The sequence below is a fragment of the Canis aureus genome, chromosome 1, assembly GCF_053574225.1.
Source record: "Canis aureus isolate CA01 chromosome 1, VMU_Caureus_v.1.0, whole genome shotgun sequence".
Classification (NCBI taxonomy): Eukaryota; Metazoa; Chordata; class Mammalia; order Carnivora; family Canidae; genus Canis; species Canis aureus.
In genome coordinates this window covers 108,096,461-108,123,595 of record NC_135611.1, presented here as the reverse complement: position 1 = coordinate 108,123,595, position 27,135 = coordinate 108,096,461, and the positions used below count along the sequence as shown (strand labels likewise).

At 49.5% G+C, this 27,135-nt stretch overlaps 2 protein-coding genes across 5 annotated transcripts in view; both read right to left on the bottom strand.

The window, feature by feature from the left end:
- The window catches only part of HSD17B14 (hydroxysteroid 17-beta dehydrogenase 14), a 19,346-nt gene extending 18,553 nt beyond the window's left edge, over positions 1-793 (bottom strand). For both annotated transcript variants that reach the window (XM_077846218.1, XM_077846229.1), the window contains exons 1-2: positions 661-793; positions 77-276 (exon numbers count right to left, since the gene is read on the bottom strand). In XM_077846218.1, coding sequence (XP_077702344.1) covers positions 77-164 — 88 coding nt within the window. In that variant the 5' untranslated portion in view covers positions 165-276; positions 661-793. The remainder of the gene's footprint in view (positions 1-76; positions 277-660) is intronic.
- On the bottom strand, positions 748-27,135 carry PLEKHA4 (pleckstrin homology domain containing A4). Of its 3 annotated transcripts, none has more exons than XM_077846144.1 (20): positions 26,613-27,135; positions 26,087-26,176; positions 24,855-24,962; positions 23,419-23,491; positions 23,208-23,308; positions 22,944-23,053; positions 22,179-22,394; positions 21,531-21,810; positions 20,438-20,512; positions 18,278-18,325; positions 18,059-18,139; positions 17,758-17,907; positions 15,714-15,812; positions 13,289-13,429; positions 11,805-11,904; positions 11,656-11,732; positions 3,223-3,384; positions 2,263-2,321; positions 1,530-1,642; positions 748-1,209 (listed from the first exon to the last, which is right to left on the bottom strand). In XM_077846144.1, exons 2-20 carry the CDS (start codon positions 26,168-26,170, stop codon positions 950-952), a joined length of 2,337 nt encoding a protein of 778 aa, XP_077702270.1. In that variant the 5' UTR covers positions 26,171-26,176; positions 26,613-27,135; the 3' UTR covers positions 748-949. The 3 variants fall into 3 exon arrangements, with proteins under 3 accessions (XP_077702270.1, XP_077702274.1, XP_077702281.1); XM_077846148.1 differs by having other exon boundaries at positions 21,531-21,738; positions 26,613-27,134; XM_077846155.1 differs by having other exon boundaries at positions 21,531-21,699; positions 26,613-27,134.

The following is a 27,135-nucleotide window of genomic DNA, read 5'->3' as shown; positions in this document are numbered from 1 at the left end:
TTCCCAGGGTCCCTCCGCTCCCAATCTCTAATATTCCCCAAGCAGCCAGACCCTGACTCGCCAGACCCCTACTCACCGAAGGCTCTCGCGATCCCGGCTCCAATGCCGCGCCCGCCTCCTGTCACAACCACCACCTTCCCGGCATAGCGCGTCCCTGTTGCCATCCTGCTTCTGTCTGACTCTCCCTGTCACTCACTCTGCTTCTTTCCACCTCCACAGTCCAGTGAGGCCGTGGAGCAGAACCATAAATAGGGGCTGGATCCTGGAAGGCCGGCCCTGGGGGGGCGTTGCCAGGAAGGCCAGAAGCCTGGAAGTTTGCCCCGGCCCCCTCCTCCCTCAGACCCAGTTGTCTGGGGCCTCAGCTCCTCCTCCCTCAGACTCAGGAGCCCAGGCAACCAGCCCCTCCTCCGTCAGACCTAGGAGCCCAGGCCCCCAGCCCCTCTACTCTCAGACCCTCAGGCCCAGGAGTCCGGGTCCCCAGCCCCTCTACTCTCAGACCCTCAGGCCCAGGAGTCCGGGTCCCCAGCCCCTCCACTCTCGGACCCAGGAGTCTGGGCCCCCAATCCCCTCCTTCCTCAAACTCAGGATTTACGGCATCCAACCCCCTCCTCCCCAGACCCAGGAATCTAGGCCCTGCTTCTCCTCCTTTTCCAGACCTACAGGTTTCAGACCGTCAGGACGCAGGAGGCCACGGCTCCAGCTCCGCCCTGAAGAGACCCCAGTGTCACAACCCCAAACAGACAGAAATTTATTGACTAAAAGTTCAAAGTTTTAATCCGAATTTGGACAAGTGTTGGGAAAACCAAACTTTGGCCCTGGAAACGTCTCCCACCCTAGGCCACCGCGGGGACCAGATCACGCCCCCCGGCGCCGAGAGCGGCTCCCGTCTCGGGGCGGTACCCCCGGGTCACGCCCCTCCCGCTCCGATTGGCTGCGGCGCTGGGGCGGGTCAGAAGCTGGACTGCAGCAGCGTGACTCGCAGAGGCCACGCCCCCTCCTCCTGGGTCAGGGCCGGGGGGGCGGTCCCGGACTCCCACGTGGGCTCCCAGGAGGCGGGGCCTGCGCCGCGCTCCCCACCTCCGCGGGAGAACCCGGCTGAGTGGGAATTAGCCACTGGAGATCTCGGGGGCGAGGTCCCCTGGGGGGTGGGGTCTGACGGAGGCGGCGGCGCAGGGGGAAGAGGGTCTCCTCGGGAGTCCAAGTTTCCACCTAGACAGCACGAGTGGGAAGTGAGAATGGCAAACTTGGGGACCCCTTTCCTCTCAGACCGAGGAGTCGAGCCCCCAGTCCCATCCTCCCTCAGACCCACAGGTCTGGCCCCACTCCCTTCCCCCGCCCCCTTGACCCAGGAGTCTTGAACCCCTGTCCCCTCCTGCCTGGGATCTGGAACTCCCAAGCCCTCTACGGCACTCTTCTCATCCAGACATAGGATTCCCAGCAGCTCTCACACTCCTCCGACCAGCAAGGACTCCAGGCTCTGGCTCCCTCTTCCCTAAAACCCAGGAGTCCAAGGTCCCCCAGCCCCTCACCTGTCATCAATCTGTGCCACTGCGACGCCTCAGTAGCCAGAGCATGAGAGAGGCTGAGGACTCGCTCCCGGTGACCTTCGGCTGTCGGCAAATAAGGGGTGGTGTTCCTGGGGCTAGAAAAAAAGAGAGAGGGATCCCTGGGTGGCTCAGCGGTTTAGCGCCTGCCTTTGCCCCAGGGCGTGATCCTGGAGTCCCGGGATCGAGTCCTGCATCGGGCTCCCTGCGTGGAGCCTGCTTCTCCCTCTGCTTAAGTCTCTGCCCCTCTCTCCCTCTGCTTAAGTCTCTGCCCCTCTATCTCTGTCTATCAAGAATAAATAAATAAATAAAATCTTAAAAAAAGAAAAAAAGAGATTTGGGGTCTTCTACAGTTAGCTAGTACCGCAGTGCCACGCGCGTCTTTCTGGGAGTTGTAGTCCCAAGCACGTGTCCCTAGAGGACCTTAAACACGGCGTGGCCTTCATAAACGTCCGCGTGCATTGTGGGATTTGTAGTCTATTCCCGACTAAAGTCCACCTGCTTTCCTGACGCAGAAGCAGAGTTTGCTATACCCCCAGTTCTGCAGTTTGGGGAGCTGCAGTTATCATGCGGACCTAGGGCTTTCTGATGCCCCAGGAATTCAAGAATCTCTAAAAGGTTCTTCAGTCTGTACTCGAGTACTCAAAAGACAGCAGTAATACTTTCCCTTTGGCAAACTGATTTCCTGCTTCTCCCCCTCCCAGTCCCAGTTCTATACCTGCTCCAGGATCCAGAGCTTCTGAGCCATTTGGGAGCTCCTGAGTGTCCCTGGACAGGCTGCAAAGGAATTAGGGCATTAAAATGCCTCACCTGGAAATTCCCACATTCTCATTTGGAGGGTGAAATGAATAGGGCTCAGAAAGGGAATGAAATTGCCCCAGGGACAATGTTTAATTTTTCATGCAGTCCTGGAAAACAGCAAGGGTGAAGAATATCCCACCTCATCCCCCCAACACACATCCTTTTGCGTTCTGGGAAATGACTTAGTGCAGAGCCCCTCTTCTTCATATGACCTACACAGGACTTACAGATGTGAGGCTGTGGCTCTGGATTCAAGCAGGGTAGCTTGAATGATCCAGATCACCCTCATCTGCTCGTGACAAAGCCAGGAACAGGCCCTCCCAATTCACAATTTTTGCCTCATAAACAATTATCTGAACTGCTTGTTGCCCTAAAACTAACTAGACACAGAGATAAACATCTGGTGTCAGCTGAGACACCACCTCCTGATTACAAAAATAATTCCAGCTGTTAAACCACCCTGCCGATGACTAGTTTAATTCCTCCCTAGAAGTCTTCGATGAAACTGTCGTGCCGAGAGACTCTTATCTTTGGATCTGGAATTCTCTCCCCATTGTGACAGTATGAGTATAACCATTTCCTTCCTTGCTCATTTATTTTTTCCCTTTGATAACATATAGTCACTAAGAAAGACAGGCTAGGCCCACAGATCTGTGACCCCCATCCTGAAAGAAGAACATTGGTGAAGAGGTCTCTGCCCCTACCCCTACCCCACTAGGGGAGGCATCAGCACAGGTACATGTTGGGGTGAATCTGGAAACCCAGCTCTGGGCAAAGAGGTAGGGAAATCCCCTTACAGAGAAACGGATGCTCACACTAGGAACAGAAGATCCATTACCACCCTACCGCCCCACCTTGCACCCTCTGTCCCCCTCACCCTTTGTTCTGCATCAGGCTGGCGTCTGGCTGGGGACAGTGTTCTCCCCAGAGTGAGAAGCCGGGGGGAGGCTGGGCGAGGGAGAGGCCGTCCAAATTCCTGGTTTCTGCGTATTCTCTCCATCTGCTCCCGAGCACTCATGCGAGGCCGGGCGAGGGGGACCTGGGGGGATAAGAAACACCTAGAGGCTCCAACACTGGGCTCCCCCCACCTTTCTCTCTCCCCTGAACCTCTTGGCCTCTAGTCTTGCCCTTTCCAGTAAGTTCACCACTGACTCAGAGGGATCTGGGATCTTTCTGCAGCCAGAGCTGATGCAGTCCTCCCATGCCTCCAAGCACCATCAGGGCAAAGGTGTTTGAGGCCCTACCTGCCTGTCTGGCCTCATTTCCATCAGTTACCCTGCTTGAATCCAGAGCCACAGCCTCACAAACACCCACATGTCCTGGACACACCCAGCTTCTTTGTACTGGTAGTCAGGAGCTGGGTTGTTCACTCTGGATTCCTTGTGGTGAAAAACAACTCTGACTCAGCTTAGACACAACAAAAGGAGGAATGAGATGTATTAACTAAATTGTCAAGAGAATGGAGCACCTAGGTGGCTCAGTGGTTGAGTGTCTGCCTTTGGCTCAAGTCATGATCCCGGGGTCCTGGGATTGAGTCCTGCGTCAGGCTTCCCATAGGGAGCCTGCTTCTTCCTCTATGTCTCTGTCTCTCTCTGTGTGTCTCTCATTAATAAATAAGTAAAATCTTGAAAAAAAAAATTGTCAAGAGGATCAGTTTGGGTTGGCCTTTGAAAGGGCTTTGTGAGCTCTCTCTCATCCTCAAAACCAGATGGACGACACACATAGGGACAACGTCATGTGATAACTGGAGTGGGGCAGCCACGAGCCAAGGATCTGCTAGAAGCTGGGACAGAGGCCTGAAACAGAACCTTCCCTGGTTCCTTCATAGGGAGCATGGCCCTGATGACACCTCGATCATGAACTTCTAGCCTTAAGAACTTAAAGTTCAGGAGGACAGAGTTAAATGAAGAAGAAGGAGAAGGAGAGAAAAGGAAAGGGAAGGGAAGGGAAGGGAAGGGAAAGAAGAAAAGAAAGAAAAGAAAAGAAAAGAAAAAAGAAAAGAAAAGAAAAGAAAAGAAAAGAAAAGAAAAGAAAAGAAAAGAAAAGAAAAGAGCCCTCCATTAAAAAGAAACCAGAATTCTGGAGAGAATCCCAAGGGTGTGGCTGGACCACCGGTTTGCTAAGAGATCAGGCGTAGGACATGTGGATCCAGGAAATCAGCTCAGCAGAAATGCTGCCAGCTTGAATTGAAGGGGGGCAGAGGCGGCACGAAATGCAGGAAGGCTGTCATTCAGGCAGGAAACAGGGGGACAGATCTCTCGGGATAGAGACATGTGTTATCATCCAGGAAGCTGGGGCCATATGGACACAGACACACACAGCAAGAATGCCATGGGAACAGCTGGAGTTCTGCTCCCACTAGTCAAGGGAATATCAGATGCCTGGGAACAGACCCTTCCTTTGTGCCTTTGGAAGGAGCATGCCCTGCTGACACCTTGATTTCAGACTTCTGGCCTACGACTCTAAGACAAGAAATTTGTTGTTTATTTATTTTTAAATATTTTACTTATTTATTTGACAGAGAGATAGTGAGAGAGTACAAGCAGGGGGAGGGGCAGAGGGAGAGGGAGAAGCAGGCTCCCCCATGAGCAGGGAGCCTGAAGCAGGGCTTGGTCCCAGGACCCTGAGATCATGACTTGAGCCGAAGGCAGACGCTTAAACGACTGAGCCACCCAGGTGCCCCTAAATTTGTTGTTTAAACAAGCAAAATCAGAGACAAGAGAAGTCTTAGCTGCAGCCTCTAGCTAGAAAATTCTAGGTGCCACCTTGGATCTGCTGCATAGTGTAGGCCGAACACTAGTTTAGTCTGGTTTGCTCTGATATGGCCAATCCTGAGTCATATGTCCACCTGCTGTATAAATGATGGCCCCTGGATATTGACCTGTATTTTTTCTTCGCAGCAGGCCAGACCATTGGCCCAAAGCCTGCCATCACTGAATTCCAAGGTTCACACATCCACTTGTTTTAAACGAAGCCCAAGTAGGCAGATAATTGTAGACATTTACAGCCTGCCCGCTTCAAGCTCGCAGGAAACAGTGCCTCGCATCTGCTAGCTGCAGATAAGATAAACTAGCAGCTGTAAAAGACTCCAAGCGGCTGCTGCCCTTGGGAGCTCTCTGACCCAGAGACACAGGCCATCCAAGCTTTCTGGGCCAGTGACCTGTGGAGTGTCTCACACTGTGAGGGACTTCTCTCACTGGCCAAACTGCCCAGGTGTGGACCGAATAGAGCTCGTGTGTGCCCCTACTACCACCTCCCGGTCATATCCTTCCTTGATGGGCTCTGAAATCCTTGGAACCCAGGACAGTCACCACCCCTGAGCTGTGAACAGAACCACATGGTTGGCTCAGTGCTGTTCAAAGCAGCCCTGAAGGCCCACATCCTGCCCGCACGCCTGGGAAAATCACAAAGTTCCTCTCCTTGGAAAGGACTAATTGATGGCTTTGTATTTATGATAATGATAATAAGTAAGCACCAGAAATGCTTTTAAATGTTTGATCAAAGGCACCTGGGAAAAAAAAAGAAAAAAAAAAAAAAAGGCACCTGGGTGGCTCAGTTGGTTAAGCATCTGCCTTCCGCTTGGGTCATGATCCTGGGGTGCTGGGATCGAGCTCTATGTTGGGCTCCCTGCTCATCAGAGAGTCTGCTTCTCCCTCTACCTCCTCCCCACCGCTCATGCACGTGCACATGCCCGCACTCTCAAATAACTAAATAATATCTTTATTTTTTTAAAAAGGGGTATGTTGATATGCGTGGGTGGCTCAGCGGTTGAGCGTCTGCCTTCGGCTCAGGGCGTGATCCCCGGATCCAGGATCGAGTCCCGCATCGGGCTCCTTGCAAGGAGCCTGCTTCTCCCTCTGCCTGTGTTTCTGCCTCCCTCTGTGTGTCTCTCATGAATAAAAATAAAATCTTAAAAAAAAAAAAAAAAAAGGTGTATGTCCTTGAAAACAGGGACTAAAATGGGACTCAGCCTGGCATTCAAGAAGAGTCAGGAGATGTTTGTTGCTCTGAATTGAACAACCCTGCAGTTTTGGCAGATGGGGTTCTGGAGGCCTCAGTTCTGTGCTCCTGAGACACCTTGTGCAGATGTATGGGTTGTTCACTGTCCAAAGGCTGGGCACCTCCATTGACCAAGCCGTGCACCGCCTTCCCAGAGGAGGCCCCAGTCTCCAAATTCACAAAAAAGGCATCCTTATAGGCTAGCAGAGATTTTCGCTTCCTAAGGCCAGGACATTTGCACCAGCTATTTCCCTGGTGAATTCCCCATTTGGCAAATTCTAACTCATTCTTCAAGGTCTCTCTGCCTCCAGGAAACCATCCCTCAACACATCCAGGCTGTCTGGGAGCTGCCCTCCGGAGTCACTTAGTGTCTTGTGCTTTCACCATGACAGCAAGCACACACCTCCCTCTGTTCTGATTGTGTTCATGCCCAGATCTCCTCAATGCCTGGGATGTAGCCTGATTCAGCTCAGCAACTGCAGTGCCCAGCAAAACACAGTACACAGGAGGCCCAGGCCCTGGCCCTGATACTCCCTCTCAATAGTGCCAATGAGAATGAATAATCTCAAACAGGAAGTTTAGAATTAATCAGCATAGTCAAACCTGGATTCCTCACCTTCCCACCACCCTACACCTGCCTCATCTCCTGCAGGAGTGACCCGCACTCTCTCGGTTGGGGGGGCGGTGCGGCCAAGGACCTTGTCATTATTCGCGACTCCTCATACCCTACCTCTCCTGTGCCAGGAGATCTTGCTGGCTCCACCTTCAAAGTCAGTTTCCCAAATCTCCTATCTGCCATCCCCCACCAAAAAAAAAAAAAAAAACAAAAAACCCAAATCTAAAAACTGATGTGTTTTCCTAAACTTGGCATCAATATCCACCTGGTGTCATGACATACGACATCACTCTGAGTCGTGGAACAGCCTCTGTCACCCAGGCTCCTGCAGTCCACTGATACTTTCTTGCCTTTTGTTACTGGTGACTTCCGGTTTACTTGATCTCTGAAGATGGGCAAAGGAGCCAAAGACAGCCCCATGGGTTACAGTGAAAAGAAGCAACAGGAGGATTGTTCCCTTCCAAGAGCTCAAAGCAAATGCAACACAGGACTAAGGGCTCTGAGAATGTTTCAAATGACCCGGCAGCAGGGACACCCTGGACAGCTCAGTTGGAAGAGTGGGCAACACTTGATCTTGGGGTTGTTAATTTGAGCCCCACATTGGGTATGGAGATTTCTGGGGGAAAAAAAAAACCTAAAAAAATAATAAAATAAAATGACCTCTTTGTCCCAAAGTCTTCAAGCAACTAGATCTAGGGTCAGGGGAGAAGATGATGCCGAACCTTGTTATTTCTGACCACAGTGGCCAGGTGCATGGAGAAGCCCCCACTGGACCCCAGCAGTGACTTACCCATTGGGCATTCATTACTGTGACATTCAGAGATTCAAGAGAATTACTTAGATGACACTAAGACCATTAGGGGCACAGGGGATGACTCCCCACGGAAGAAAAGGTGAAATGAGTGATCCGTTATCAGGGAGCAAGAATGCCTGTCCCCTTCAAAGGCCCTTCTAGCTGGACCAAGAATCGAATTGACACAAGACAATATTAGGTGGAGAAATTCAGATTTAATGGCAGACGCACGGGGAATCCACACATACGTGGAAATTCCAAAGGCAGACAGGCAAAACAAGGTATGTGTTTCAATCTGAACCACGGAGAAGGGGGCAGGGGTCTGGGACTTCAGAGGAAAGAAATGCATTTCACAGGGTGATTAGGAGGGCAGATGTTTAGGAATCAGATGTTTGCCCTGCCCTAGAGATGGGCCACTCAGATAAAATTTATCTCAGCTAATAACCCCTATTCTGGGAAAGACTCTCAATTTAGGTTCTTCTATATAGTTAAGGAAGGACAAAGGTTTTTCTTGAGCCCGTAGGGTCTCAGTTGCCTTCAGTTCAGAATAATTTTCATGCCAAAGTGGCCTATGGTGGGGAGGTCCTACCCTCAGCCCCTATACAGTTCATGGCTGATCGTCAACACTGTGTGTTTATCAGTGACCAAGAAATTCCAACTGGCTTGCTCAATTAAAATGAGACCTCCAGGGTGGGTGGGTGGCTCAGTTAGAAAAGTGTTGGCTCAGGTCATGATCTCAGGGTTATGAGATCCAGCCCCAAACAAGGCTCTGCACTGCGTGTGGAACCTGCTTAGGATTCTCTCTCTCCTTCTCCCTCTGCCCCTCTCCTCCTCCCTCTCTAAAAAAAAAAAAAAAACCCAAACAATCCCTCCCCCTCAAAAAAACCCTGAGGCTTTCCAGACAAGATCCTTTGTTAAGGAGCAGGGGACAAAGCAAGAAACCCTACAAAGGCCAGTTGTCTCATCCCTAGGGAACCTCACTCCTAACCCTGCCTCAGATTTCCAACTACAACTGGATGATGGGGTTGATGGCTTGATCAATGACCCCTGTCTCCAGAGTCCTCACACCAGCAGATGTCATGAGCATTGACTGCATGCGAATACCCAGGAGTCTCGCCACATCTGTACTGGATGTGTGACATGTTTTACGAAACCTTCTCCCCAGAGATAAAAAGTTCCTGGGATGCCTGGGTGGCTCAGTCAGTTAAGCGTGGAACTCTTGATTGGGGCTCAAGTCATGATCTCAGGGTCATGACGTCCAGCCCTATATCGGGCTCCATGTTCAGTGAGGGGTCTGCCTCTCCCTCTCCCTCTGTTCCTCCCCACTTGAGTGTGCTCTCTCTCTAATGAAAAATAAATAAAATCTTTTTAAAAAGAGATAAAAAGTGCCTGGTATTTATAATCTATTTTTTTAATCTATTTTTATTACATTCTGACTCGATGGATCATTCCATTATTCACTGCTCTATTTTTAAAAACTTGACATTTAAATTGAGACATTATTTATAAATTGAATCCCATTTAAGTATGAATATTCATACGTACTGCTAGAGGAATGTAATGTGTCTGATTAAGGGCGCTGTGCCAGACGTCACTGGCATATACATAGTATATGCATCCTATTACCAGCCTAGCATCTGCAAAGTTTTGCCTAATCATTTTTTTAAGATTTTATTTATTTGAGACAGCGAGAAAGACCACAAGCAGGGGGAGGGGGAGAGGGAGAGGGAGAAGCAGGCTCCTCAATGAGCAGGGAGCCCGATGTGGGGCTCAATCTCAGGACCCTGAGATCAAGACCTGAGCTGACTGGAGCACTGAAGTATCCCTAGGATCTGCAAAGTCTTGCATTTTGAATTACACCTGGTCCCCTGGATAAAGTTTGCAGGTCGGCTAACTAGAATTTACCTCCCTCTCGACATCTCCAGTGCTTCTACCCTAGAGGAAATTACTGTTATCTCCTGCCTGTAAGGTCCTCACTGGGTCCCCGCCTCCGTGCTCCTGCCACATTTTGTTCCCCAGATGGCCGGCAGAGGGCGCCGGTTCCCGCTTACGGCTCAGAATCCGCTGCGGCTCCCTCCCGGGGCTCACAGGGCAGGCGGGCAGGACCCCAAGACCCAGCACCATCCATCCCCTGAACCCATCTCTCCTCTCCTCTCCACCCCTCTCCCCCTCGCTCGCTCGCTCACTCGGTTCCAGACATACTGCCTTTCTAGCGGCTCCTGCAACACGCCAGGCCCACTCCTGCCCCAGAACCTCTACAAAGGCTGTTCCCTTTGCCTATAATGCTCTTCCACCCAAGGCTCCTTCCCTTATCTCCTCACCCTGTTGGTGTTCTGTTTTTACTTCTTTAGCACTTACAACGTATAAAATAATGTCAAAAAATAATAATAATGTCAAGCAGATGGATTATTATCTGGTTCTTCCCACTAGAAGGTTGGATTCATGAGGGAAGGATTTTTTTTCCCTCTTCTTGTTCATGTTTGTGCTTGAAACAAACATGCTCTATGCAATAGAACTTTTTATGATGGTGGCAATGTTCTGTGTCTGCTCTGTCTGGCAGGATAGCTGCTGGTCACGGGGTATCCCCTAAGCACCTGAAATGCAGTGAGTGACAGTGATTTTTAAATTTTATTTCATTTTAATCCATTTAAAAAAAAAGATTTTATTTATTTATTCATGAGAAACACAGAGAGAGAGGCAGAGACACAGGCAAAGGGAGAAGCAGGCTTCATGGAAGGAGCCCGATGTGGGACTTGATCTGGGACCAGGATCACGCCCTAGGCTGAAGGCACTCAACCACTGAGCCACCCAGGTGTCCCTCACTTGAATTCATTTAAACTTAAATAGTTACACATGGCTATTGGTTATCTTATTGGACAGCCATGAGGTTTTTTTGTTTTTTTGTTTTTTTTTAAGATTTCTTTCTTTCTGGGGATCCCTGGGTGGCGCAGCGGTTTGGCGCCTGCCTTTGGCCCAGGGCGCGATCCTGGGAACCCGGGATCGAATCCCACATCGGGCTCCCGGTGCATGGAGCCTGCTTCTCCCTCGGCCTGTGTCTCTGCCTCTCTCTCTCTCTCTGTAACTATCATAAATAAAAAAAAAAAAAAAAAAAAAAAAAAGATTTCTTTCTTTCTTTGAGAGAGTGGGAGCAGGAGGGGCAGAGGGAGAGGGAGATAGAATCTCAGGCTGGCTTGGCACTGAGCACAGGGCCTGATGCGGGGCTCGATCCCACAACTCTGAGATCACCACCTGAGCCAAAACTAAGAGTCAGAGGCTCCATCAACTGTGCCACCCAGGGGACCCCAGACATGAGGATATTTAATAAATATTTGTCAAATGAATAAATGAAGTCCTTACTACACCTAAGCACTATTTTCTTTTTCCTTTTTTCAAAGATTTATTTGTTAATTTATGAGACACACAGAGAGAGGCAGAGACAAGCAGAGGGAGAAGCAGGCTCCCTGCAGGGAGCCTGATGTGGGACTCGATCCCAGGACCCCGGGGATCACACCCTAAGCCAAAGGGCGCGATCCCAGGACCCCAGGGATCACGCCCTGAGCCAAAGGCAGACATTCAAACACTGAGCCACCCAGGTGGCCCTCTAAGCACTATTTTCAAACTTAGTTTGCAATCTGGTTTGAATCTTCATATCAGCTCTGGGCAGAAGGAGCTACTAGGAGCTCCATTTTGCAGATGAGCAAATGCAGGCAGAGAGGATTCATATCTGACCCAAAATCACACAGCTTGGAAAGCGCAGAGACAAAATTCAATCTCAGCACTGAACAGATCTCACTCTCTCTGCTCTGGGGTATGACCTCAAAACTTTCTCCTAGGTGTCTGCCCAGAGTCAGGTTAAAGTGTTATGGATGTGGGGCCTGAGGATGCCACATGGACCAACCTACCTTGGTTCTAGGCTGTGGGGAAGCTGGGTGGTGACTCTCAGGACTGGAAGCCCGGGAGACCCTAGGAGATCCAAGACCTGGGAGGGCAGAACGGGACTTAGTGAAGGCAGGGAATGCCACGCAAGTCCCATCCAGCCCAGGACGCTCACCTGAACGAGGCGAGGAGAGGTCTCTGTCGCCCCCAGGGGGCCGCCCCCAGTCAGCCTCAGGGGACCGGGATGAACTCAGTTCCAAGGACTCAGGCAGGCTCTGGAGGGGTCAGGAAAGGAGAATAATGTTTATTATCATCATAACTACTGTTTTTCAGGCACTTAGCAACTGAGACAGCATGAATAGGAGTAAGATTGAAAATTGGTCTCATTTCAAATCTCAGTTCTGCCATTTATAAGCTGTGTGATCTTGGGCAAGTTACTTACCTCTCTAGGCCATATTTCATCGCTTTCTTTCTTTCTTTTTTTTTTTTAGAGATTTTATTTATTTATTCTTCAGAGACACAGAGAGGCAGAGACAGGCAGAGGGAGAAGCAGGCTCCCCGCGGGGAGCCTGATGCGGGACTCGATCCCAGGACCCCAGGATCACAACTTGAGCCAAAGGCAGACACTCAACCACTGAGCCATCGAGATGTCCCCATATTTCATCTTTGATATGAAGATTGAATCCATACATGTAAAGCACTTAGAACAGCAATTGGCCCACAGGGAGGCATTGTAAGTGCAAGGTTTTGTAACAATTATGCATCTGGAGCTGTGATAAAGCATTTGCATTATCTCATTGAATTCCCTCCATAGGGCAGCCCGGGTGGCTCAGGGGTTTAGCACCGCCTTCAGCCCAGGGGGTGATCCTGAAGACCCGGGATCGAGTCCCACATGGGGCTCCCTGCATGGAGCCTGCTTCTCCCTCTGCCTGTGTCTCTGCCTCTCTTCTCTCTCTCATGAATAAATAAAATCTTAAAAAAAAAAAAAAAGAATTTCCTCCATAAACCCAGAAGGCAGCAATTATATCCCTATTTAACAGATGGGGAACCAAGGCTCAAGAATGAGATTGATGACCAATATCACAAAGATAGCAGAGCTGGGATCTGACCCCCCAGGTCTCTCAGATACAGGAACTGATGGTCAAGACAAACAGCAGCTCTAACCCAGCTATGAGAAACAACAGTGGCTCCTGGTTCCTGAGGGCCTTCTCTGTGCCAGACACTTTCTAATCATCATTTCTCCTTTTTTACAGAACCCTGAAGTTGAGGTTATGATCAGTGGTGTCTCGTAAATGTTTAATAAATGTCTCTCTGGGAGAAAACAGCCCTGGTTTGCAGCGTTGTCAATCTCTGTGGTGTAAGTACGGCCACTGTGGCCAATTTCAAGCTACCAACATGACATCACTGAATATGGAGTTGAGAAGAGATGCACACAATTGGCTCTTGGGAGGTGTTGGGAGCTGGCTCCAGCATACCACTGGGCTATGATCACAGTGTAACAAGCAAAGAAACAAAAGCTTCTGGAGCTTAGGATACTTGCCCGTAGTTGGTTAGCTGAGAGAAAAAAAGGGAGAGAAAAAAAGATGAGTGGGTGACGAGTGGGGTCAGGGCAGATGGGACAGAAAGTTGGGGGTGGGGAGGCAGGCTTGTGAGTCTCACCTCCCTCTCTGATGACTCCTCGCCTTGGAGTGCAGGGGATGGGGAGTCAGGTTCCATGTTGGGAGGTGGTTTCTGGGGGCTCCCCAGACCTGCCAGTGTGTCTTCCACCATCCATAGCTGCTGCTGAGCAGATGCTCTGTCCTGGGAGGAGGAAAGAAATCTGTTACTCAAAGGTGGGAAAATGCAAGGAGGGTTAAAGTTGGGTCTGCAATCAGTGAAGCTTTATTTATGGAGTCATAAATGGATTATGTATGCATGTGGAGGTTATATTTGTGAATATCCCTCTTTGTGACTCTTTACCACTTATCACAAACATTGTCTTTTCTATTCTGCTCTGCAATGTTACCTCTGTTATACATAGATGAGTGTATAAATATGTGAGTCTGTTTCTGAATACCCTATTCTATTCCTTTGGTCCATTTGTCTAAACTTGTGTTGGTACTACATTATGTTATTAACTGTAGCTTTACAGTTAGACTTGACATTTACTTGTCTTATTCCTCCAGCTTAGTTCTTGGAGGTCTCTTTGGCTACTCTTAATCTTTTGCACTTCCAGATATAATTTAGAATCAGTTTGTCAATTTCTATATAGAAATTTCCCAGGGCTGGCTCAGTCCAAGGAACTTGCAACTGTTGATCTCGGGGTCGTGAGTTCAAGGCTTACCTTGGGTGTAGAGAGTACTTAAAGAAAGAAAGAAAAAGAAAGAAAGAAAGAAAGAAAGAAAGAAAGAAAGAAAGAAAAAAAGAAAAAAAGAAAGGAAGGAAGGAAGGAAGAAAGAGCGAGCAGCCTGGGTGGCTCAGTGATTTAGCGCCACCTTCAGCCCAGGGCCTGATCCTGGAGACCCGGGATCGAGTCCCACATCAGGCTCTCTGCATGGAGCCTGCTTCTCCCTCTGCCTGTGTCTCTGCCTCTGTCTCTGTCTCTCTCTGTGTCTCCCATGAATAAATAAATAAAATGTTGAAGAAGAAAGAAAGAAAGAAAGAAAGAAAGAAAGAAAGAAAGAAAGAAAGAAAGAAAGAAAGAAGGAAGAAAGAGAAAGATGTGTACTGGGATCATAAATCAATCTGGAGAGACTATACCTTTACATTATGTATTTTTCCTTCTACAAACATGATATATCTCTCCATTTATGTAGGTTTTCTTTCATTTCTCCCAGTGATGTGTTGTGGCTTTCAGAACAGATGTCTTGTATATCTTTCATTAGATTTCTTTCCTGGATATTTAATTTGTTATTCCAATTACAAACACTAATGCTTATAAATATTTATTCTCTATTCATTTGGTACTAACATAGAAGATAATTGATTTTTGTGTACTACCCGTGCGTTCAGTGACCTTGATGAATTTGTTTATTCTAATAGCATAGCTGGAAATTATTTTGGATTTGCTACATTTATAGAATCACGTATCATCTGTAAATAAAAATAGATTTAATTCTTCTTCTCTGGGAAGAAACTTATACGTTTATTTCCTAGACTTGTACTGTCTAGGACAATGTTAATTAGAACTGGTAATAGCAGACACCCTCGTCTTAGTCCAGCTATTAGGCAGAAAGTTCTCAATATTTCACTGCCAACTATGTTTGCTGTAGGTTGTTTTGGATGTTATCAGATTAAGAAAGTTCCCTTCTATTCCTATTTTGCTAAGAGCTTTTATCATTAATGGATGTTAAATTTAGTCAAATGTTTTTCCTGCATTTATTGAGATGATCATGTGACCTTTCTCCTTTTAAGAAAATGTGAAATAAATGGACTGATTTTCAAATGTTAATTAACCTTGCATTCCTATAATAAACCTAATTTGGTTCTTGTCATACATTGCTGGTATTGAGTGATATTTAACACCAGTAGGTGGGGGATTGGAGTTGAGGGATGGATTTTAGGAAGAAGAGGTATGGGTTTAACATGAAGACAGCAGAGCTTAAATCTTTGAGTATACATTTAATACTAGAAGTCAATGGGTTTTTTTGTTTGTTTGTTTCATGTTGTGGGCCTGGACCCACCAACCCAAGATCATAACCTCTTAAGACGTGACATCAAAAAAAAAAAAAAAAAAGACCTGACATCAAGAGTCGGACACTTGGGGCACTTAGGTGGCTCAGTGGTTGAGTGTCTGCCTTCAGCTCAGGTCATGATCTAGGGGTCCTGGGATTGAGTCCCACATGGGGCTCCCCACAGACAGCCTGCTTCTCCTTCTGCCTATTTCTCTGCCTTTCTCTGTGTTTCTCATGAATAAATAAAATCTTAAAAAAATAAATAAAAGAACCAGAAGGGGGAGTGGTTCTGAACCTGGGCAGGCCTTCAAGTAAAAAGCAAGTCCAATAAGGAGTTTAAAATGAAAGGACAGGACACAGGGGGAGGAGCTTAAATGCCAAAAGGGATTCCAGGAGAAAATGGAGGCAAGAGTGAAGTTCGGGGGACATACCTGGGGGGAACCAAGGTGCAGCAGGTACTCCAGGGTCTCCCTCAAAGTGCCCAGCTCCTGTTCCAGGCTGCTGTAGATGTCCCAAACCCGCTCTCGCTCCTTGGGTCCCGAAAATGGGGAGACACAGGGTCAGGATGCCCACCCTCCAGATCTTCACTCACTCCATTTTTTTCCCAGCTGACAAGGAGGAAGAAAAGCCTGATCCCTGGTCCCCTGGGGAGGGTAGAAGGACTACAATTCTCAAGAGCCTTTTGGGACACCTAGGTGGCTCAGCGGTTGAGCGCTTCCCTTCGGCCCGGGGCGTGTTCCTGGAGTCCCAGGATCGAGTCCTGCGTCGGGCTCCCTGTGAGAAGCCTGCTTCTCCCTCTGCCTGTGTCTCTGCCTCTCTCTCTCTCTGTCTTTCATGAATAAATAAATAAAATATTTTGTAAAAAAAAGAGCCTTTTTGCTCAGACTGGGATCCCCAACGTCTATATGGAACCTACTGTTAGAATGAGCTGCTAATGTAGACAAATAACAGATTTCCTTAAATTCCCTGATTACCCCTGAACTCCCCTAGGGAGGCAGAATCTGCAGATTCAAGATCACAACCCCCAAATGCCCCCCGGAGAAGCATCACCATCATCATCATCATCATAGCAGCTAACATTTCTTAGGCACTTACCATATACCAGGCAATGTTCTTAGCTCTCATTTAATTTTCTCTCTCTCTCTCTCTTTTTAAGATTATTTATTTGATAGAGAGGAGAAAGAGAGAGAGAGAGAGAGAGAGAGAGCAAGCAACCATGAGCAGTGGGAGGAGCAGAGGGAGAGGGAGAAGCAGACTCGCCACGAAGCAGGGAGCTCAATGCCGGCCTCTATCCCAGGACTCTGGGATCATGCCCTGAGCTAAAGGCAGATTCTTAACCTACTAAGCCACCCAGGCACCCCAGCTCTCATTTAATTCTCATGAGGTAAGTATTATTAATGCCTCCATTTTACAGATAATAATATCTGTATATAATTATAGCCAAACATTTAAATATTTCTTACTATATACCAGATACCTGTTAAATATTCATATACAATTATATGGTATATTTATATATTTATGCAATTTGTATACAAATGTATGTATTTATAGGGTATATATATTATATATAAATATATAAAGGATATTATATCTTATTTAATTGTTAAATATTCATTCATTTATGTTATGTATAAATATATATGTACTCATAAAATTCTTACAATGACTCCATGAAATAAATATTACTTTTATCATTTCAAGTTTATGTAAGAGGCATCTAAAGCCCAGAGGAGTGGGGATCCCTGGGTGACTCAGAGGTTTAGTGCCTGCCTTCAGCCCAGGGTGTGATCCTGGAGACCCGGGATCGAGTCCCACATCGGGCTCCCTGCATGGAGCCTGCTCCTCCCTCTGCCTGTGTCTCTGCCTCTCTCTCTGTGTTTCTCATGAATAAATAAAATTAAAAAAAAAAAAAAAAAAAGCCCAGAGGAGTTAAGTAACTTCTCTAAGGTCACACAGCTACAATGAGTAGGAATAGAGGCTGAGATCCAAAGATAGGTAGCTCATATCTAATTCCCCCTCTCAAACCACTAAATTAAGTCTGCTGTTTCTTGGCTGCTTCCCCCTCACCCCTTAAGACCATCAAGATGACTGGTTTAAAACTTGGGGAGAAGCAAGGAGCCTGGGTGGTGCATTTGGTTAAGCATCTGACTCTTGATTTCAGCTTAGGTCATGACCTCAGGGCTGTGAGATGGAGCCTCAGCCTCATGTCCTGCTTGGTACTGAGTGCGGAACCTGCTTAAGATTCTCTCTCAAAAAAAAAAAAAAAAAAAGATTCTCTCTCTCCCTCTGCCCCTCCTCTCCTAAAAAAAAAAAAAAAATTGGGCACGGGGGAATTCTCAAGAACAACCTTCCCATGAGCCTCTGCCCCCAGGTCCCTTTCTTTTTTTTTTTTTTCCCCCCAGGTTCCTTTCACTAACAACCTGTAGAGTCCTCAGGTCTCCTGGGAGGACTCGCTCCTTCCCAGATGCTCACCTGAGTCAGGTGACAAAGAGTGGCCCTCACGCTGACCAGTCGGTCCTGCAGGAGGCGTTGGCGCCCCCAGGCCCTCCCTGGAGCTGCAGCCTCCCTGGTTGCTTGGCTCAGCTGCTGCCTAGTTAACTCCAAGGCTGCTTCTAGCTGCTCCTGCACCAAGATGGAAGGTGGTTAGACTTCTGAATCCACATGCAGCCGCAGGAGGAGAGAAAAGGTGTCCTCCTAAATCCTTGGGCATGATGGAGATCAGGAAGGGAGAGGCAGGCGGAGAGGGCAAATGTCCTTCCTCAAAGCCTCGTACCTTTTCCTCCTGCCTCTGGTCTATCTCCTCCTGCAGCCTCTTCAGGAGCCGGTCCTGCCCACACAGCTTGGTCAACAGAGTCTGGAGAAAGGAGAACAGGAGCTACTTCTGGACCAGACCTGGCTCTTCCCCCTGTTATCCCTGCCACCCCCACCCCCATCTAAAGCATTCTCCCCCAACTCTGAGAACTTGGAAAGGCTTAGACTACAGAGAACTTACATCTGTCTCCAGGTTTTGGTGAAAAGTTGAGTCCAGGGGGGGACCCGGCTGAGGAGAAGGAGAAAAGCCAGAGGTCAAGTGGACAGTCAGGTCTTTCTTGTAGCTCATTGCTGAGTTAAGCCTTGTTTCTATTGACAGACTTCCTTCTCCTTATATGCTCCCCCCCTTTTCTTAAATGTGGACTCCATGCCCAGCGTGGAGCCCAATGTGGGGCTTCAACTCACAACCCTGAGATCGGGACCTGAACTGAGATCAAGAGTCGGACGCTTAACTGACTGAGCCACCCAGGAGCCCCCTTATTAGCTTTGTTCCAAGATTTAGCAAAGCACAGTGGACAATCTGTCAGCTTCTTGGCTTTAGAAGAATCCAATGGACTCTATTAACAAAGAGCTGCAGCAATGTAATAATTAGCGGAGAAAATTTAGACACTTCTTTTACTACTAAAAATAAGGACATTCAGTACTATTGTTACAATTTCACACAGTAGGGATCCCTGGGTGGCGCAGAGGTTTAGCGCCTGCCTTTGGCCCAGGGCGCTATCCTGGAGACCTGGGATCAAATCCCACATCGGGCTCCCGGTGCATGGAGCCTGCTTCTCCCTCTGCCTATGTCTCTGCCTCTCTCTCTCTCTGTGTATGACTATCATAAATAAATAAAAATTTTAAAAAAAGGAAGGAGACCTATTTTTTTTTAAGATTTTTATTTATGCATGAGAGACACAGAGAGAGACACAGAGGATGCCTGGGTGGCTCAGTGGTTGAGCATCTGCCTTTGGCTCAGGGCACGATTCTGGAATCTAGTCCCACATCAGGCTCCCCAGAGGGAGCCTGCTTCTCCTTCTGCCTATGTCTCTGCCTGTCTGTGTCTCTCGTGAATAAATAATTTTTTAAAAATGATATGCTCATCAACCCAGAGAAATCAAGAAAATCAAACAGTAATTAGAATAAGAGAACTCAGGGGTGCCAGGCTGGCTTAGTCAGTGGAGCATGTGACTCTTGTTCTTGGGGTCTTGACTTTGAGCCCCACTTTGGGTATAGGGATTACTTCAAGAAAACTTAAGAAAAAAAAGAAGAAGACGACATTTAGCAAGGGTGCCAGGCGAAAGATGAAGTTCCAGACATCAATCGCATACTTCTACACCATCCATAGCCAGAAAATATGATTTAAAAAAAGGGGGGGAGGGATCCCTGGGTGGCTCAACGGTTTGGCGCCTGCCTTTGGCCCAGGGTGTGATCCTGGAAACCCGAGATCCAGTCCCACATCGGGCTCCCTGCATGGAGCCTGCATCTCCCTCTGCCTGTGTCTCTGCCTCTCTGTGTCTTTCATGAATAAATGGATAAAATCTTGAAAAAATAAAATAAAATAAGAAGAAGATTCCATTCAAATAGCTATAAAAACTATCAGGAATTTAGGAGTTAACTAAGAACATACATGGTCTCTATGGAAAAAAAAATTTAAACTGAAATAAATAACTAGAAGATGATATGAATCAATGGAGAGAGAGTCTATATTTATGCAACCCAGTTTGTGACAGCCCTAGGAAACAAACAGAAGTATGTGTCAAGAGACCTTGAAATATCCAGTCTTCTCTAGGTACACTAGTCCAGGAGATGACATTCTTTATAACAAAGAAAGAAAGGGGGACGCCTGGGTGACTCAGCTGTTGAGTATCTGCCTTTGGCTAGGGTCCTGATCCCATGATCCTGGGATCGAGTCCCACACTGGGCTCCCTGCATGGAGCCTGCTTCTCCCTTTGCCCCTGTCTCTGCCTCTCTCTCTCTGTGTCCCTAATGAATAAATAAATAACATCTTAAAAAACAAAAAAGAAAAGAAAGAAAGACGAAAGAAAGAAAGAAAGAAAGAAAGAAAGAAAGAAAGAAAGAAAAGAAAAGAAAGAAAAAGAAAAGAAAGAAAAAGAAAGGAAGGAGGGAGGGAAGGAAGGAAGGAAGGAAGGAAGGAAGGAAGGAAGGAAGGAAGGAGAAAGGAAAGAAAGGAAGAAAGAAAGAAAGGAAGAAAGAAAGGAAGGAAGGAAGGAAGGAAGGAAGGAAGGAAGGAAGAAAGAAAGAAAGAAAGAAAGAAAGAAAGAAAGAAAGAAAGAAAGAAAGAAAGAAAGAAAGAAAGACAGGCTCCAGCAGATTCAAAGTGCCCCAGGACACCTACCAATAAAACCATGGAAGCCCGTGTCCCAGGAGCTCTCGGGGGTAGCTGGAGATATGTGGAGGAGCCAGAGGGGACCTGGGAGGAATATTAAATAGAAATGTTGAGAAATGTACTTGTTTTAGTAATATATATTAGAGTGGGTGTGTCCAGAATTGATATAACTTAAGAGACTCTTTGAAGTTCAAAACTGGGTCTCTGATCCCTGGGTGGCTCAGCAGTTTAGCACCTGCCTTCGGCTTGGGGGATGATCCTGGGGCCCCGGGATCGAGTCCCACATCGGGCTCCCTTGTGTGAAGCCTGCTTCTCCCTCTGCCTGTGTCTCTACCTCTCTCTGTGCGTCTCTCATGAATAAATAAATAAAACCTTAAAAAAAAAAAAACTGGGTCTCTGAACTTCAACTACTTGTTCTCCAGCTATGTACCACTGTGGGAACACATAGGATGATAATAAATGGACAAGCCTGGCAAAACTGCCCCAGGGGCTGATGAAAGTTGCAGTCTACTCTCACATTTGTGGTTAACTGTGGATATTCTGGGCTACAGTTCCATGATGCTCAGAGGAAATAGCAGGTAACCATCTTGGAAAGATAAACTGGAGACACAAAACGGATGCAATCACACCACGTCTCCCAGGATGGTCTTGGAATGACAGTATTCTGGACTACAACTCCCATAATACTTAAGGTGTAATGGTCAGAGACTGGGCTGAAAAGACAGCCCTGAGGGCTGATGGGAGATGAAGTCCACTTGCCCTCCCATCTGAACCCAGCCCTGATTATGTTGTTTTGGTTTTTTTTTTAAGATTTTTTAAATTTTATTTATGAATGAGAGACACAGAGAGAGAGAGAGGCCGAGACACAGGCAGAGGGAGAAGCAGGCTCCATGCAGGGAGCCCGACGTGGGACTCCATCCCCCGTCTCCAGGATCAGGCCCTGGGCCAAAGGCAGGCACTAAACCGCTGAGCCACTGGGGCTGCCCCCAGCCCTGATTATGTTGAACCACAATCCCCATGGTGCCCAGGGGACCATGGCCTGCAGACCAGACCATGGCCATATGGGAAATGCAGTCCCCTTCACCATTACCTCGCTGCTCACCTGTGTTCTGGCCTCCTGACTCCAGTGCTGGGGACTCCTGGGGGGCCTTCCTCCCCCAGCCTCAGAGGACGGTCCTCGCCGGGGGGTGGGTGGCCTGGACAGTGTTTGGCGCTGGAGAGGCCAATCCAGGGGAGGCCGGACATCGATGCGATTCAGAGGGGTATGGGGTCTGGCGAGAGGTGCTATGTCACCAGAGGATGGAGGGGGTCTGCGTACAGGAGCAGAACGGGGCCGGGGGAGGCTCAGAGGGGAGGGAGGGCGGGAGAGGGGTGTGAACAGGCTGTTGGGAGGAGAGAATAGGGGAACTGGGTGACCTAGAGCCCCCTTCCCCACTACCCACCCAGTCAGCCGCATGGGGACACATCCCCTTTCAGTGTGTCTCACTGTCCCTCTACAGTAGAACCCCACTCTATTACCCAGATACTGAATAATAATTTCTCCCTTTGTGGCATCTCCTCCTTAGGATATCCCCCCTATGGGTTCCGACCCCATGAGAACTCTAGCGACTCACATCCACTAAAGGGAGAAAGCACTAAGCCATATCCCGAAGCAGACCCAGTCCCCACCTCTTAGGCATGCCCTCAACATAGCTTTTCCTCTGACGCTCAGCCCTGTAGAACCTTCTGAACCCAGACTCCCTCAACTCACTCCGGGCTCCTGGTCCTCCGGATCCGAGGTCCAGACTGGAGATCAGCTATGGGGCTGGGAGTGAGCAGTCCGGGTCCTCCACGACCTCTGGAGAGCCGAGCCACCTCTGGTGACTCTAAGCCGTGTCTTTCTTCCCCTCTGGTCACCTCTGGGGGACCACCGGGGCCTCCAGGGCCCTCTCCAGGCTGGGGACGTGCAGGTGACCTGGGTCGTCCACTAATGAGTGAGCACAGAAAAAGACATCACTCCTTTGTACCTCATAACCAGCCCTCATTCCCATTTCGTGGATTAGCACACGGGAACCTACACAGAATAAAAGAAAGGGTAGGTGGTGCACTGTAAATTGTTGTTCCCACTTCGCAGATGGGAAAATCGAGGCCCTTCGTGTGGAAGTGACTAGTGTCAGGGCTACAAGGTCCATCCAGTCCCAGAGTCTCCAGCCTGAAACTTGGGGAAAGTCGGGACTTTCCTCTTATTTTTGACATTCCTAAGGTGGCAGCCTCGGGGGTGGAGACTTCTGAGGGAGCCAATCAGAGAGTGTGGAATTTTGATGAAGGGGTGGGGCCTGACGAAACGGTGGGCGGTGTCTAGAAGAGAAAGACTTTTTGCTGATTGGAAGACAGGAAGGTCCCTGGAGGTGGGGCCTGAAGGGCGGCGTCTCCTTAGCCAGAAGTGTGATTGGCGTAAAGGGGAGGGGCTGTGGGATGGTTAGATGGGCTCAGATCGGAGGTGGAGGTCTGGGACGTGGCCAGGACCTGGACCCACCCGTCGTCCCCCTCCGCGCGAGAAGCCCGGCCCAGCGCCCTCAGCCAGCCCCGCAGGTCCTCCAGCGTGTCGGCGGCCAGAACATAGGTCCTCATGCCTGGGTGCTCAGCCTGCGGGGAGAGAGAGCTGGGGACCGGACGCCCGGGCCCTCCAAAAAGGATGCCGTGGACCCTGGTCAAGCCTTTTTAGCTCCAATAATGAATGCTCCCCCGGCCGCCCCCACGGCCTAGCGCCTTAGTGCCCGCGGGGGATGGACAGACTCACGGTGAAGGTGAAGCGCCGCCCTCGCGGGGCCCCTGGGCCATCGGGCCTGATACTGTAGCTAGGGAGCAGGACGCTGCCCAGGACGCTCTCCTCGCGGCTGTCTGCAGAAGAGGGCTGGGGTCAGCGACAGCGCAGGATCTGAAGGCCAGGAGGCTAAGGGAAAGGGCGGGGGGGGAGGGGGCGTCCATCCCTCCCCAGTCAGGGCACTGACCCTTGTAATAGAAGAGGCAATGGCCGGAGAGGACGAACCAGCGGCGTTTCCAGAGCCGCAGCCCCGAGCTGTCCTGGGGAAACAGAGAGAGAGGAGGCCTGAGTAGAGGGGGAGTGCGGAGAGGAAATGTGGAAAGGCAGACGGTGACACCCTGGGGGGCACCTGGGTGGCTCAGTCGGTTAAGAGTCTATCTTGGGCTCAGGTCATGATCCTGGGGTCCTGGGATCCAGCCCCACATGGGTTCCCTGCTCAGTGGGGAGTCTGCTTCTCCCTCTCTCCGCCACTGCCCCTCCCCACTTGTGCTCTCTGGCTATCTCTCTCTCTCTCAAATAAATAAATAAGAAAGAAAGAAAGAAAGAAAGAAAGAAAGAAAGAAAGAAAGAAAGAAAGAAAGAAAGAAAGAAAGAAAGAAGAAAAGAAAAGAAAAGAAAAGAAAAAAGAAAGACAATACAAGACAGTGACACCTGGAGACAGAGAAACCCAGAGAGAGGAGAGGAACAGACACATGTCTGATGCAATAGATTGAGCTGGAGAGCTGGAAGCTAGAGTGTGGTGGCTGAGCTCACACAGATTCTGGACACAGTCAGACCTGAGTTGGTCTCCTAGCTCCACCCCTGTCAAACTATGCCATTAGACTAGTCATCTCCTGGCTAGATACTTGAGTTAATAGGGGATTGGGAAGTTACTGGAAGGTTGACATGAGCTACTATACAACACATAGGCAGGAACTTTGCATACTAAGACTTCTGGTCTGATTATTCTGGAGTCTGAGCGCTCCTAGAGCTCGCTTTCAGATTCCCTCTGACCCCAGCATGATAGGCTCCTTCTGGTCAGTTCTTGGCTCAAATGTCATTTTAGAGATGCCTTCCCTGACGGAGAGTCAAACTGTGCCTCTCATCCCACTGAGACTTTTGTGCGTATCCTCCTGTGGTTTGTTTTGTTTTTTAAGATTTTATTTATTTATTCATGAGAGACACAGAGAGGCAGAGACATAGGCAGACGGAGAGGCAGGTTCCCTGCAGGGAACCTGATGCAGGACTCGATTCCAGGACCCAGGGTTCACGACCTAAGCCGAAGGCAGATGCTCAACCACTGAGCCACCCAGGCATCCCATCTGTGTTATTTCTTCATAGCAATCCCTACCATCTGAAATATGCTCATGTATTATCCATCCCTGCCCCACCCCATCTCCAACAGACTATAGATACTTATTTGTCTTATTTGGGCTAGGCACGTTATAAATATTCAGGAAGTGGTCACTAAATGAATGAATGAACAGGTGCGGGGAACAACGGCATAAAAAGGGGAGAAGCACCATTAGAAAACAAAACAAAACAAAACAAATTTGGAGGCTGGGAAGAAGAGAAACAATGGACAGCCAGGGACCCAGCATCCAGCGTCACTCAGCGTCCCTTCCCTTCTCCTGCTCACTCCACCTGCTTATGAAGCCAGCCTCGGATGTGCACTGGGAGGTTGGGATCCCTTCTGAGCGCATTGCCTCTCTTCCCAAAGGCGTGCACCTTGCTTACTGCCCGGGTAGGCTTCTGAGGAGAGATGGAGGACAGAGATGAACAGAGCCTTGGATCGGCCTGGGGAGGCGATGCCACGGGATGCAGGCAACCCAAGGCCTCACTCAGCTGCCCTCAGAAACCAAGCCAAGGAGGGGATTGAATCTTGAGATCAGAATTGGAAGTGCATGGTACCAGTTGACAGACACTTTGAATAGGCGACTGGCCGGGGGGTGTTTGAGGCAAAAGAAAAAGCTACTGACTGATGGGGGAGGGATGGGAGAATCAAGGGTCTGCTGCCAAGGAGAGGATGCCGTTGGCCACCAGAGCCAGAGATGTGCAGTCTTTGGGATCAGAATTGGAAATACTGCCTGGGAGGTCCCCATAACCAGGAAAGACTTCCATGCTGAGTCCCTGGTGATGGGTCAGCTGAATGGGAGGATGCCTCAGTGCCAGGGAGTGACATCTCTTAGCAACCACATCCAGGGCAGAGAGATGGCTCCAAGTCCCTCCTTCCCAATAGAGGGGAGCCCCCTCTCCAGTCCATGCAGGCATCTCAGGCATACACAGCCAGAGTCCCATAGGAAGCCATTCCTTGGGGATGCCGCTGACCAAGGTTGGGACTGAATCTCTAGATTCTGAACTGGGGAAACTGGAAATGAGTAAACAGAGTGGCAGACGACAAAGAAATGAGTGTTGTCATTAGACTTTGGCCTGGGGTGACTATTTGTGACACAAGTGTCTCAGGCCTCTTGGGGCCTCATTGTCAGAGAAAGGTCTTTCCTTATAGGATTTCAGAACTGGGTAGGATGGCTAGAGGTAGGATAGGGAGTTCTCGGTCCCAGTCAAGGGCAGCCACTGCCTGAGTTCCTGGAGGGAGCCTCATGGCTGGGGAGTAGCCCTATCTTAGCAACCAGAGTCCAGCAGGATCGTTACTCTGGTTAAATTAGGAAAATACGAGGGGTGGGGACAGCTGGGAGTGCCTCTGAATTCCTAGCTGGGCCTGATGGGCAATTTGGGACCTTACTAGGTGTAGCAGAGCCCACTGCTATGGATCCTTGCTCTTAGCAACGGGGAATCCCTTGGGTTGGCTGGGAAACAGGAGGATGGGGCAGCCCAGAGCTCAGCCCTCCTCCCCAGCCCCTCCAAGAAGCTCCAACCTTGGTGCTCAGGCTGCCCAGAGAGGAGATGGTGGAGGCGCTGCTGGCCAGGCTGAGGCTGCTCCGGGGTCTGCCCTCCTCCATCCAGGGCTTGGGGAGAGAAAGAAAGGGGCTGTGTGCCTTGTCTCTGCAGCTGACCCAGCTGGGGACAGAGCCGGGGTCAGGGGCTCACAGGTCGGAGGAGGCCGAGGAGAAAGAGCCCGTTGTCTGGGGACTGGGGGGCTGGGGGAGGCCCTGGCCCGGGACTGCATACCGAGAGCGATGCCAACAGAGGTGGGCGGCACTGGCAGCTGCCGGCAGCCCAAGACAGAGAATAGGGGCTCCTTTATTCTTGCCCCCTTGCACTCTCGCCAGGAATTTGACCCTCTCTGTGCTCAGGGAGCCCCTATTCTCTGGCTCTTCCCAGCAGCCCCCAGCTACCTGTCTCCTGCCCTCCCACACACACCCCCAAGCCATTCCTGCCAAGCCCTGGGACGCCTGGAATGCACGCCCAGGCACTCCCTCCCAGGCCAGCCAGGGAACTTACCAGCTCTGGGGTCCCAAAGACGGAGCGAGAGGACAGTGTGGGTGCTGGGGCTCCCAGCTGCAGTGTCCCTCCTTTTCTGGGGGGGGCGGAGGGGGCTACCTCTCAGACCTGTCTCCCTTCTCACCTGCTCACTCACAGGCTTTTTTGCCTTTTTTTTTTTTTTTTTTTTTTTTGTCTCTTGCCTCTTCTGATCACTCTTCCCTTTCTTTCCGAGTGTCTCTGTCTCTGGCCTCACCTGGTCTCTCCGGTTCTCAATCTGTCTCCTCCAGTCTCTCTCTCTCACTCATTCTCTTCCCCGCCCCCCACCTCAGCACTTTCCCTTCCAGTCTTTCTGTTCCAGATCTTTTTCGTTCGGGCTGACACAGAGTCTCTTCCTCAGGTCTCCATTTCGTTCTCCCCCCCCACCCCCACCCTCTAGCTCTTCCTCCTTCTCTCTATCTCTGTCCCCACCGACGCTGTTTCCTCCTCTCTCTCAGATTCCCCTTCTGTCTTCCTCCCCTCTCCGTTTCTCTTTCCTCCCTGC